Here is a 12918-nt window from a genome sequence, read left to right on the forward strand (position 1 = left end):
TTTTTTTTGAGGTTTAAAAATGTAACTCATACATATGTAAACACTCCTCTTTCACAGGACTTTAAAACTTGCTAATAACGGAACCCTGAGAGGCTTTTGGGCCCTTTAGACCTAATTTTCAGAAAATGCCACTCGGTTTATCCTGGTCATATATCCTGGATTACACGTAAAACAACTTTCCATACATCTGCGTGTGAAGTATCTTTCTGAATCCCTACGAGCAACAGACCGATTCACGTTAATACGTTCCACAGCCTTCCTCCCAAATACGTACTACCTGAAATACCTGCCCTAAGCCATGAAAATCACTTAAACAGAAGACTATGCTGCTGCTAATTTTTAAACATTTATTGGTTTTGACTGCAAGGAACAGACAGCATTTATCACCGGGGTCACCTTGGCGCTGGGCTAAGGAGTGGTGCAGGTGGGTGTCTGGGAGAGGCGTGTACAGCCACATCCTTACAGACGCCCTTTCAGATCACCTGATGACGTGTGTATCATCTTCAAAAACTGTTTAATTACGGAAGCACATACAGTAAACAGGGATCGAACCCTCTCCACAAATCCCACCCTGTGGAAATGACCATACTTGCAGACTGATTGATGGTCCTCTTTCCTGGTCCCATACCCACTGACACTAGCCCACCACAATACATGGTTTTGTTTTTAAAAGAAAGGTGCAAACCCAGCATTGCATTTCCTGCTGAATCTATGTAGACACTCTGGTCAGTAGATAGGGAGGTACTCTATTGACAACTGCAGAATATTCCACGTAGTATTATACAATTTACTTAACTCCTTCCCACTGGATGGGCATTCGAGGTGCTGTCCTATTACAAAGGCTGCAAAGAACACACACACACACACACACTGATCTAGCCATACTTGTGTGAGTACGTCTATACAGGAAGTGTCCTTATAAAATTTATAAAAGTGAAAAAAAGCGGAATTGCTGAGTCCAGGGCAAACACACATTTTAAATTTAAATGGCTTTTGCCAAATTCTGCTCCAAAAAAGTTAGAGAAATTGATACACTATTCATTTTAGAGTGCCTGTTTTTCTATATCTTTGGGTGGAGTTTACCGATTTCCCCCCAACCCCCATTTATCTCCTGTAAATGTATCACTTTTCTGGGGCGCCTGGGTGGCTCAGTCGGTTGGGTGCCCGACTTCAGCTCAGGTCATGATCTCACGGTTTGTGGGTTCGGGCTCTGTGCTGACAGCTCAGAGCCTGGAGCCTGCTTCAGATTCTGTGTCCCCTTCTCTCCCTGCCCCTCCCCCACTTGTGCTCTCTGTCTCTCAAAAATAAATAAATGTAAAAAAAATTTTTAATGTACGATTTTTCTGATTACTAGCATGGATGACTATTTATATATTTTATTGGCGGTTTGTGCTTTTTCTGTGAAATGCCCAATTATGGTCTCTGCCTTTTATTTTTATTATTAAATTTTTTATAATGTTTGTTTATTTTGAGAGAGAGAGAGAGACAGAGCGTGAGCAGGGGAGGGGCAGAGAGAGAGGGAGACACAGAATCTAAAGCAGGTTCCAGGCTCTGAGCTGTCAGCACAGAGCCCGACCGATATGGAGCTTGAACTCACGAACCACGAGATCATGATGTGAGTTGAAGTCAAACGGTTAACTGACTGAGCCCCCCAGGCGCCCCTCTCTACCTTTTAAAAGAGTCCTTTGTCTCTTCATTTTGATATATGCGATTTCTTTACATAATAGGTATATTAATCTTTTTATGCCAGGTTATCTATATTGCAAACATTTTATGTCATTTGGTTTTATATTTAAAAACAGGACACTATTACTTATAGAAGTCAATCAAATGTATCAATTCATAACGCATCTGGTGTTTATTTTTTTAAATATGGTTTAACTTAGTGGACATCAACAAGGATGAAAAAAGGAAAGATATTTTAGGACTTACCACTGGTCTTCAAGACTTTATGTGATCTTGAGGAAGGTTCTAGGAGAAAAAAATAAGATCAGCATCATTTGCAAAACCAAATCAAGATTTTTTATAAGTGAATTATTAGTTTATAGGCAAATTAACTGAGCTCTATTTTTTTTTAATCAGATACACCTGAAACCCATTGCTTAGAGACACTCGACAGCAAGACATTCACTCCGACAAAACCAGAGGATAAAATGTAAGCTGTGCAGGGGCCCCTGGGTGGCTCAGTTGGTGAAGCATCCAACTTCGGCCCTGGTCATGATCTCACGGCTCCTGAGTTCAAACCCTGCGTGGGGCTCTGATCTGACAGCTCAGAGCCCGGAGCCTGCTTTGGATTCTGCGTCTCCCTCCCTCTCTGCCCCTCCCCTGCTCACGCTCTGTCTCATTCTCTCTCAAAAAAATAAAGATTAAAAAAAAGTTTTTTTTTAATTTAAGCTGTGCAATCAGGGGTTGCACAACAGAAAACCACCCTCCCAACAACCAGTAGAGCAAATTCTTTAGCTTTAACTACCACCTATAAGCGGACAGTGTTCAATTTTATATCCTTAAAGCAGACCCTCGTCCCAGGCCTCAGACCTCAAATGCTAACTGCTGATCTGACATTTCCCCAATGTGCCCATAGACCAAGCAAAACCAGCATGCCTCAAACTCACCTGTCTTCCCCCATAACTGTTCTTTTATCCAATTTCTTATCTTGGTTGTCACTGACATTGCCCACCCAAGTTAGGTGCCAGGACATCATTCAACATTTCTCCCGTATTCATCCATCACAGTCCTGTGGGATCCCAATAATGCCACCCCACTCCCCCCACTCCCCCTACCCCCCAGGGTCTTAATCCAGGCTCTTGTCCTCTCTCCTCCAGACTAGACAGAATGCCTACTTCAGTTTCTACATCAAACCAGAATTCCTTTTTTTTTAGTAATTAAAAACATTTTTTAAATGTTTATTTATTTTGAGAGAGAGAGAGAGAGAAAGTGCGAGCGAGGAAGGTGCAGAGAGAGACGAAGAGAGAGAATCCCAAGCAGGCTCCATGCTGTTAGTGCAGAGCCCAGCGCAGGGCTTGATCCTGTGAACTGTGAGATCCTGACCTGAGCCGGAATCAAGAGTCAGTGCTTAACTGACTGAACCACCCAGCCGCCCCCAGAATTCTGTATTTAAAAGGTAAACATCCCATTGTTTAAAATCCTTCCGTAGCTTGCAGGATCAAGTTCACACCTTCTGTGATTCGGCCCCCTCTGCAGCTCTAGCCACTTCTCCTTCTGGTTTACCTTGCATGCCTGTACCTCTACCCACGGCTCCATCCGGCCAGGCTGAAGAACCGGCAATAGAGGTCCGATCTAAGGTACGCTGGCTCCAGTCCCAGGGCCTTTGCACGTGCTATTCCCCGCCTCATCTGTCTCCTCAGCCCCCAGACTCTATCCCAGGTCCCCTGCTCTGGGAAGCTTTCTCGCCTTCCTAGAGAGTTAATCTCTCTCTTTCCTTGGCCTCTCCCTCTACTCAACCTCCAGCACAGCTCCATTATACGGACTGGTATTTCTTCCCCCTTGTTGACTCCCACTGGACTACGACCTCCTCGCAAGCAGGAATCACATGTATTATTTATTCTTGCATTCCCAGTCCTTAGCCCAGCACGGGGGGTTAGGTGGGTACTCAATAAACACTGACTCAAATGAAAAAAAAAAAAAATCTGAGGCCTAAGAGAATGCTACCTGGAGTCTGGTTCAGCAAACATGTGTTAAAGGGTTAGGTCTGCATGATCGTTTGTATGTGTCGTTGATAGGGTACGATTTTTCCCCAGTGTAGTCAATAAGGCTTTAAGTACCTACAAGCTGGTGGTAAGAAGCTATGCAAAGAGGAATTAGTGGACTGATAGTTTTACATTCCCTGGAAAATAGAGAGATACACAGAAAAGTTTTAGAACGAAAGCCCAACAGTCCCATCTTAGGGCCGCTTCCAATGTATTCAAACTGGCCGTGAGCTCCAACACTAGAAGGGAAATGTGTTTTTTGCCAGACTGAAAGGATCTTTCATTACTAGTCCCCCCAGATTATTAGCTTTTGATCACGACATCCTAGTTACCAGATTTTCTTCTCGGCCGATATGGAGCAGAACTGTCTCGAGAACCACAAAATGCTTTAGTCTCTCCCTCGGGACTGTAACAGAAACCGGGATAGTCTGAAAAGAGAACCACATGCACCAATAAGAATGAGGTGTTCAGCGACTTCTCAGAAAATTGGTACGGCTCGTTCTGGATATCTGTGGGTTTATTCTTTTTCATCAGACATGGGATAGTCTCTCCTTCCATTAACTGGTGTTGACTACGTATCACGGGGACTTCCAGGAGTCTGTCCACAGGGACGTGTGCCTTTCTGGCACACGTGTGCGCTCTCTCTCCCTCCCCCACCCCTCTCTCACACACACACACACACACACACACACACACACACACACACACGCACACACACACACACGCACGTGCACACATACATGCTCTCTCTGCAGTCTCCTTTTTTGCTCATTAGCAGAGAGAGCCATAGCCATTGGCTATACCCTTTGCAGAAAGTTACTTAAAACGTGCAAGGTGTGGTTAACCTCCTACTGCCACTCAGGGTCCCGGGCAACGCGCTGCCCCAACAGAGGGCAGACGGTTCTGTTAAACATCACCACAGCCGAACTTGCTCACGAGGCCCCAGACAGACAGTGGCGATGAGCCACAGAAGAGACTCTGTCAAGGCAAAGCCATCTGGAGAATTCCACTGAAGCACAGTTTCACGAGGTGTCTGTGCCTGGCGTGGAGGATGTCGAGCTATTCCTGCCCTCCGGAAGCTGGCCTCTGCTGCAGTGACTCTTAACATCTTTCTAGACACTGCGAACATTTGATGAATGCTTTGGGGTCTCTTACCAGAAAAGGGATATTCATTTAATTTCAGAGTTTATGTCTTTCTGCCCGTCTAAGGAGCACACAGGCTTCAGATTAAGAATATGGGGTCTATCGCTTCTCGGCCTTTTGGCCGAGATCAAGTGACAGATATGGGGTCTAGGAGCGCCTGGGTGGTTCAGTCGGTTAAGCGTCCCACTCTGAATTTTGGCTCAGGTCACGATCTCGTGGCTCGTGAGATCGAGACCCAGGTTGGGCTCTGCACTGACCGTGTAGAACCTGCTTGGGATTCTCTCTCTCCCTTCCCCTCTCTCCCTCCCACACACTCTCTCTCTCAAAAATAAATCAGCATTAAAAACAAGTAAAATCGGGTCTAATCCTAAAGCACTCCAGCATATTCAGGGATTATCTACACCCTGAAGCCTAAGGGTAAACAATTTTAGGACACGGCTATAGTAGAGTTAAGGCTCTTCAGAGGGTGTCTACAGTTCGAAAGGGTTCTAAGAATTGTAAAGACCACACACATTTGTCCAATGTCAGTAGCAAAGGTACATAAATGAGGTCACTTGGCCCAACGGACTGGCCTACTCTCTTCCTACCCAGACAAGTCCAAAGTCAAGGTGGGCAAATGAGGTGATTTTCCTGGGTTGGGCTGCTCTAGCCTAGTCCTGGGCCTGGAAGAAAGCCACGTAGCACCGATTAGTGGCTTGAAATAATTCTGTGTGTGCACTCACAGAATCTTAATGGTGTCCATGAACCAGCACCCAGAGGCTGAGAATGAGGAAATAGTTCTATTGAATGAAGTTTGTCATAGAGATAGGGGCTTCTTCAGACCTCTTTCTCCACCTTTCCTCCTAATTCTTTCTGTTTTAGACCGATAAATTTATTTTTTTGTTTGTTTTTTATTTATTTTGAGAGGGAGAGAGAGAGCCCAAGCTGGGGAGGGGCAGAAAGTGAGGCAGAGAGACAGAATCTCAAGCAGGTTCCTCACGGACAGTGTAGAGCCTGATGTGGGGCTTGAAGTCACCAACCATGAGATCATGACCTGAGCCAAAATCAAGAGTCAGATGCTTAACCGACTGAGCCACCCACGCACCTCCCCTTTCGTCCTAACGTTTACATGCCCCTCCATGACTCTGCCTTCTCTTTAGAGCGTTTTTATTAAAAATAATAATAACCTTTTTTTTCCCCCAATGTTTATTTGAGAGAGAGTGCAAGCGGGGGAAGGGGGGGGGGCAGAGAATCCCAAGCAGGCTCTGTGGTGATAGCAGTGAGCCCGACGTGGGGCTCGAACTCCCAAACCGTGAGACTTACGACCTGAGCTGAAGTCACACGTTCAACTGACTGAGCCACTCAGGCGCCCCACCAAAAAATCTTCAAGAGCTTTCCAGTGAATAAAATGGGGGTGGGGGGGTTAGAGAAGACAGGGCAGCAGGCCCCAGCCTAGCCTTCTAGTTGGGGTCACGTCCCATCATCTCTCAGGAGCTGCCGGATAGGAAATGGGGGACCTCAGCCATGTGGGGAGGAAGCTTATCTTTTTCCCTCACTAACGCTTCTTGCTTCCTCAGCAGAGTTAACCGCCAGCAGCATGGAAGGGACGTGAATCAGTACTTGTACCTGGGGAAAGATGCCTCAAAAGTAAGTTATTTCAGATATGTTAAGTACAAGTTTTTGTTTGACATGGTTGTCAGTCTCTGAAACCACTGATTCTCTTAGTCTATTTAATCTGGGAGAGAACAAGAATCGATAAACGGTGTTGAGCCAGGTTTTATGTTCTAGGAAAGACCTCACTTGTATTCATTTTCTGCCTGTTTTTATAAGCCTGGAAATACAATCCCATATGTGGAGCAGTGGTAATTCTCAAATACGAGCTGCATCGGGGAAACCATTCACTGTCTCGTTGGCATGATCCTTGCAGGTAATCAACAGGTTATCCTTCAGTGGGGTGCGGCCAGAAATGTGTGTAAAACCTTGAGTTTTGGTGGAGGCGGAGGGGAGGGTAAGAGTTGACCTTGGAAGCGTATCTTACATTTGCAGCTGACACAGAGATCTGGCCATGTGGCTGGCCAACAGGCGACTCATAGATAAAGCAGCGAAATCAATAGACAAACGAGTCAACGCGTAAGGAAAAGATGATACCCTCTGCCAGCTCCACTTGTGAAAACGGTGAAGAAAGAACTGTGCTTTTCTTACAATTGACATTTTTATACACTTTGAGATAGAAACGATGATAGATACAAGTAGACAAGAAGGTTTCAAATTGTATTAAGAAAACAAAACTTACGAATGGCATCCATTTCAAGTATTGCTTGCTTGGCCTGTAAGAAAGAAAGTGCATCTATAACTACAATTACTCTTTGTTTTTTCTTCAAACTCCCTATCGCTATCGTGAGACAGGTCTTATCCCACCAGAATAAGGGATTTTTGAAAAAGCTTTAAAAAACTCCTTATTTCTTTTAGGCATTAACACACAGTTCAAGGGCTTCGAACGGAGGAGTGCCTCCTGTGGATCGCACGTGCTACACGATCAGCAGAGCTAAGCTTACAGCCTCCATCTGGAAGGAAGGAAGGAAGGAAGGAAGGAAGGAAGGAAGGAAGGAAGGAAGGAAGGAAGGTGAGAAGAAGAGGGGGAGAAGAAGCGGGGGGAGAGAGAGAAAAGGAGAGGTGGGAAGGAGGAAGTGGGGGGAGCCTTTCACTAAGGTTTCTAAAACCCGGCATCTGGCGGTCAGCCCATTATAAAATGTAGATCCCGGCTATTCAACCCTGATCTACTGAACCAAAGGCTCAAGGGATAGGGGTCTAGGATCCGCCTTCTCCAAATCACTGGGGCCTTATAACTGTTCTGAATTGTTGCAAAAAAGATTGCTGGGAGTTTCCTCTGTCCAAATGCTCTGAGATTATCCTTAGCTAACTCTCTTGGCTCTCTCTGGCACGCCTGTAACTAGTCTCTCCCGTGCCCTAGAGTCTCCCAGGCAGGGGGAAGGGCCCTGAGGACATGGTTTGTGACAGGCTCTGGTGCTTTCCAGCTGGAGGTGTTTCCTTAGCCACAAATGGCAAGGCCGGACCTACCTTTCAGAGTTGCTACTAGGCTCAACTGATAGGCACTAAACACAGCGAAGTCACCACCCACCCGCCAAGGGATTGGGCCAGATAAACCTTGACCGGGGCTTCCTTCACACATCTTTCTCCCCACCTCAACGCTCACAGCTTTACTGCTTTGAGGCTTCTGGCTATTGTCCCTGTTGCCAATGTAGTTAACGTTTAGGGAGATATAAAGAGATGGTTAATGGGGCGCCTGGGTGGTTCAGTCGGTTAAGTGCCCGACTTCAGCTCAGGTCACGATCTCGCGGTCCACGAGTTCGAGCTCCGCGTCGGGCTCTGGGCTGATGGCCCAGAGCGTGGAGCCTGCTTCCGATTCTGTGTCTCCCTCTCTCTCTGCCCCTCCCCCGTTCATGCTCTGTCTCTCTCTGTCTCAAAAATAAATAAACGTTAAAAAAAAAAAAAAAAAAAAGAGATGGTTAATGACCCTGACATGAATCATTTTGCCTGAGGATTCAAAGAGGGAAAAAAAATTAGTTCAGGTAGAACTCCTCTCACGTCATTTTCATTTTTCAGGGGTCGTGTAACGTAACTGACGGACATCAGACTAAAAATCACCTTAAAAATAATTTTTCTTGTATTTTGCCACAATCCGTGATAGCACAGTGAAAACATTTGGGCGAACTGGTAATGTTTAGGGGCTCAGTCGGTTAAGCGTCTGACTCTTGATTTTGGCTCAGGTCATGATCTCATGGTTTCTGAGTTCAAGCCCCACACTGGGCTCTGTGCTGACGGTGCGGAGGCCTGCCTGGGATTCCGTCTCTCTCTGCCCCTTCCCTGCTCACACTTATGTGTTCTCTCTCTCTCTCAAAATAAATAAAACAAACTTAAAAAAATAAAAATAAATGGTAATATCTAGTTAAAAAAAAAAAGGGTGGTGAAGGGGTGCCCGAGTGGCTCAGTTGTTTAAGCGTCTGACTCTTTTTTTCAGTTCAGGTCGTGATCTTACAGTTCGTGGGATCGAGCCCCACATCAGGCTCTGTGCTGATGGTGTGGAGCCTGCTTGAGATTCTCTCCCTCCCTCTCTCTCTGGCCCTCCCTGCTCATGCTCCCTCTCTCCCCCCCAAAAATAAAGTAAAAAAAATAAATAAATAAAGGAGGAGGAAGGTTTAAAAAAAAAAAAGGCTTGATGAAGCCACCCTAAGTCTGAGATAACAAATGCATACATTTTGTAACACTGATATTTTTATCATATATTCGGAGTTTGCAATGACTAGTTGGAATTAATTTCAAACGCCAATGTGAGCTCAGTTTCTGTGAAGTGCCCTTAAAGGACCAGGTGATTATATAAACTGCAAAAGCCTCTCCCTTTCTGTCTTTACTCTCAATCAGGACGAGAGTGAGTTTATACACTACGTATATGAATAAACACGACGGCTATTTCCAAGAAGCTTCCTGGTATCTATAAACTTGACTTGACGAACTCGGTATTTATTTTTCCTGTCTTGACATTTCATTTCAGGAAAGTACAGTTCCCACATCTTCCTCTAGGAGTCAGCCAGGGACCATCGCCGAATTAAAGGAACTCAAGGAAGCTGGGAGGAGCCACTAACAGGAATTTCCATCAGCTTGTGGTAACACTGGTAGACGGCTGTGATGCATTTTTTGATGTTCACAAAAATTCCTCATTACGCATTTCTTTTACCTAATAGGAATACACAGATTTTGAAAGCTTTAGAGAAAAAAAAATAATAAGAAAAAGCCTTGAAGAAAGAAGTGGAGGGTTTAGCTTAATAATAATCCTGCTTCAATAAAGTAGAAAATTATCATCACATTATAGGGGATGAAGTCTATTAAATAAGTGAATTTTCGTTGCCATTGGGGGCAATATGGTTAAGGCTTGCTCTCCGCAGCCAGCCAGACCTGTGTCTGACTCAGGCTCACTCATGCACTCGCCACATAAACTTGGGCAGTTCACTTAACGTCCCTGACCTTCTGCTTTTATTTCTCCATAATGGGGTGAGTAAGATCTTTCTCGTAAGGTGGTTTGCTGAGGCCGAACTAAAGACACAAAGCAGTTAGCACACTGTACGTGTGTTCTAGAAGTTGTGGCGGAACAAGTAACGCTTCGATTGTAAAAGGGCCAGGGTCAGGGTCAGGAATTTGGGTACAGAGATACACCTGCCTTGTGACTGTATTCATCATTTTAACGCACAAAGGGAAACCCCGTGGAACCCACACATCTTGTGTAGGAGAAAGAGGACAGGTATGTCAGCCAGCCTTGCTTTGTAATGGCCTTGCAGAATCCTCTGGCAGTTTTGATTTTCCCAGTTCACCGGTGAACCAGAGGTGGGGCATGTCCAAGACACTGGGTCATTGCTCAGAAGGGCATTCCGAGGCACAGGGCCAGCAACCCACTAACCAACCACGAAGAAAACGCCGTCACCTCTCTGCATGAGCTGCACCTTCCAGCTCTCGACACTCGGATGAAATGAGACTCATGCTTAACTCAAAGCACACCCCTTTGCACACTCACTTCCTGGGCACAAGATCATTGCCGACAGCCCCTGAGAACGAGCTTCGAGTGCTCTGCAAAATACCCAGAGTGAAATGGACTCTCTTTTCTCCGCAATGTTCACGTTTCTTATTTCCCCCTAGTTCTACCCCCATGGCCGTCATCCCGCTTTCTGTTCCACGTCACTCCCGCCCCGCCCAGCAAGGACCATGTCACCATCCGTTGTCACCGCTGACAATGTATTCTCCACCCTTACCTCACGCCACTTTTTCTCTGACAACCTTTTCCTCCGCTCCAGAACAGCGACACACAATCAGAAGCGGCCCCAGGACCTTAGCAGCACTGAGAACTGCTTTGCTTCTAAGGCAGGGGCTCTACAAGTCTCTACTTCAGCTACAGACCTCCGTATTTCCACCTGCCCACCTTTGGCTGCTCTTGCGCCGGTTCCTGGACTCTACAGCCAGCAGTCCTTCAAGCCATGCCCAGTCTCCTGGGTGCCTTCCCTCTCCGCTCAGCCCGGAAATCCCGCTCGGTCACCGCACCCATGTGCTGATTAGCACCCACCTTCCCCCGTCCTGTTAACCTTCCCCTGTACTGGCTCTGCTGACCTTCACCTTGGGGAACCCACCTGCGCTATGGTTCCTCAACACTTGTTTCCAAGTTGCTGAGCAGATTTTTAAATTACCTCACCGCACTGATCCATGGTGGCCCCCCGCCCCCCAAAATGGCTCCCAAAGAGCATTCCTCCGCTCACCTTTCCGCTCTCCTTCCCTTTCTCCTTCCCTCCGCCGACAGTCACGTCCACGGCGTGCTTCACCTGCACCAGGTGTCTCACTCCTCAAACCACCGCCTGGTAAGTGTTCTGAACTGTGTTCAAGAAGTCTGTACCCAGCCTGCCTCTTCTCATTTCCGCTTTTTTCCACCACGCACTGCAGTCTCTCCTTTATCTCTCGGTTGCCAACCCGTGTATCCACCCTTCTGTTGGAGTCTGCCTCGCCCCCTGCAGCCCTGCAGACGGTTGCCCCCTCACGCTCTCTGAGATCCTTTTCTTCCTCTGTCAGCACAGCTTTCTCCTTGGGTTTTCTTAGGGCCTCCCACCTAACCCCTTTTGGTGGTGCTCTAAGTCCCCACGGATGTTGGGATTCCCAGGGCTTCTTTCCTTCACGCGCTTTCATGGGCCATCCTCTCAAAGCTCGGGGCCTCAGTCGCTGTCTGTGTCAAGAGAGCCTCCAGGCCCGCAGCTTCCAAGACCTGAATTTCCACCTGGGGCCGACCCGCCTCCCAGCACGCACTTGTGAGAGCTTCTCTTCACTCCCATCCAACTGGTTCCTCTCCTTATCTCAGAACTCCACACCGTCCTCTGGGCTCAACCCCTGACTCATGCTTGACTCCCATCTCTCTCTTTCCTCATGCGCTTCGTGGGTGACAGACCATTGCTCAACCTCTCTGAGAGCTTTTGCACCTGCCCCCCCCCCCCCCCCGCCCCCCGTTGCCGTGGCTCCCCCGAAGGGCCCCTCGTCTCTTTGCTAGACGACTGTGGCGGCTTGCTCATTCTGCTTCCGCCTCCAGTGTCACTTCGTCAACTCATCTGTCACACGGTCTCTAAAGTCACCCTTTCAGAACACAGGGGCCACCCTGCCAGCCCTTCCTCCGAAGCCTCCGGTGGTTTCCCACCGCCGATGCGCTCGGACTTCTTAGGCCTTCGAGACCTTCAGAGCCCAGCGGACTGCCTTCCGCTTGCCCGGCCTCACCCCCTACTCCATCTCCTGAGGATTCAGCCCTTCCGCCAAGGCACGGTCTGTGAGCTGTGAACATGATGCCCCCATTCACAAGGAAGGTATTTCCTTCATTTCCTTATTCAACTGTAATTGAACACATTATCCTTCCACAACACTTGGTTTATACCTCTGTTAATTCTTCCTGTTTAGCGAACAGTTGGTTGTGTGTGTGGCTACCTCCCTCATCTACAAACTCCCTCACAGCTGAGTCTGTATTTTCTTTCCCTTAGCATTCCCACAGAACCGCAGCTAGCTCTATTCACAATAGCTGCTTAGTATAGCTTCGAATACTTCTCATAACTGTACTCTACTATTTCTCTAGAAATTTTCTTGTAGTCTTTTCCTTCCTCAAACCCCAAAGCAAAACAACCACAATAAAAAAAAAAAAAACTTCCACAATCTCCCTATATGTGAATCTTTTTTTTAAATGTTTATTTACCTTATTTTTGAGAGAGAGAGAGAGAGAGAGAGAGAGAGAGAGAGAGAGAGTCAGAGGGAGTCAGAGCATGAGCGAGGGAGGGGCAGTGAGAGAGGGAGATACAGAATCCAAACCAGGCTCCAGACTCTGAGCTGCCAGCACAGAGCCCAACGTGGGGCTTGAACCCACAAACCATGAGATCGTGACCTCAGGCAAAGTCAGATGCTTAACCGACTGAGCCACCCCGGTGGCCCTGTGAATCTTTTTAACATACATGGCTAATTTAGTTGATCCCATAAATATCCTATCTCCCAATTCTCTTTATTTCAG

The 12918-nt window shown here is 47.0% G+C and overlaps 1 protein-coding gene across 6 annotated transcripts in view; it reads right to left on the bottom strand.

Moving 5' to 3' along the window:
* PLEKHG1 (pleckstrin homology and RhoGEF domain containing G1) overlaps positions 1 to 12918 on the bottom strand; it is a 229908-nt gene that overhangs the window by 15950 nt on the left and 201040 nt on the right. For all 6 annotated transcript variants that reach the window (XM_053904384.1, XM_053904383.1, XM_019431717.2 and 3 more), the window contains 3 exons: positions 7123 to 7156; positions 4040 to 4135; positions 1933 to 1971 (listed from right to left, as the gene is read on the bottom strand). In XM_053904384.1, coding sequence (XP_053760359.1) covers positions 1933 to 1971; positions 4040 to 4135; positions 7123 to 7156 — 169 coding nt within the window. The remainder of the gene's footprint in view (positions 1 to 1932; positions 1972 to 4039; positions 4136 to 7122; positions 7157 to 12918) is intronic.

The sequence above is a fragment of the Panthera pardus genome, unplaced genomic scaffold (genome assembly GCF_024362965.1).
Source record: "Panthera pardus isolate Hobbes unplaced genomic scaffold, ASM2436296v1 HiC_scaffold_17, whole genome shotgun sequence".
Classification (NCBI taxonomy): Eukaryota; Metazoa; Chordata; class Mammalia; order Carnivora; family Felidae; genus Panthera; species Panthera pardus.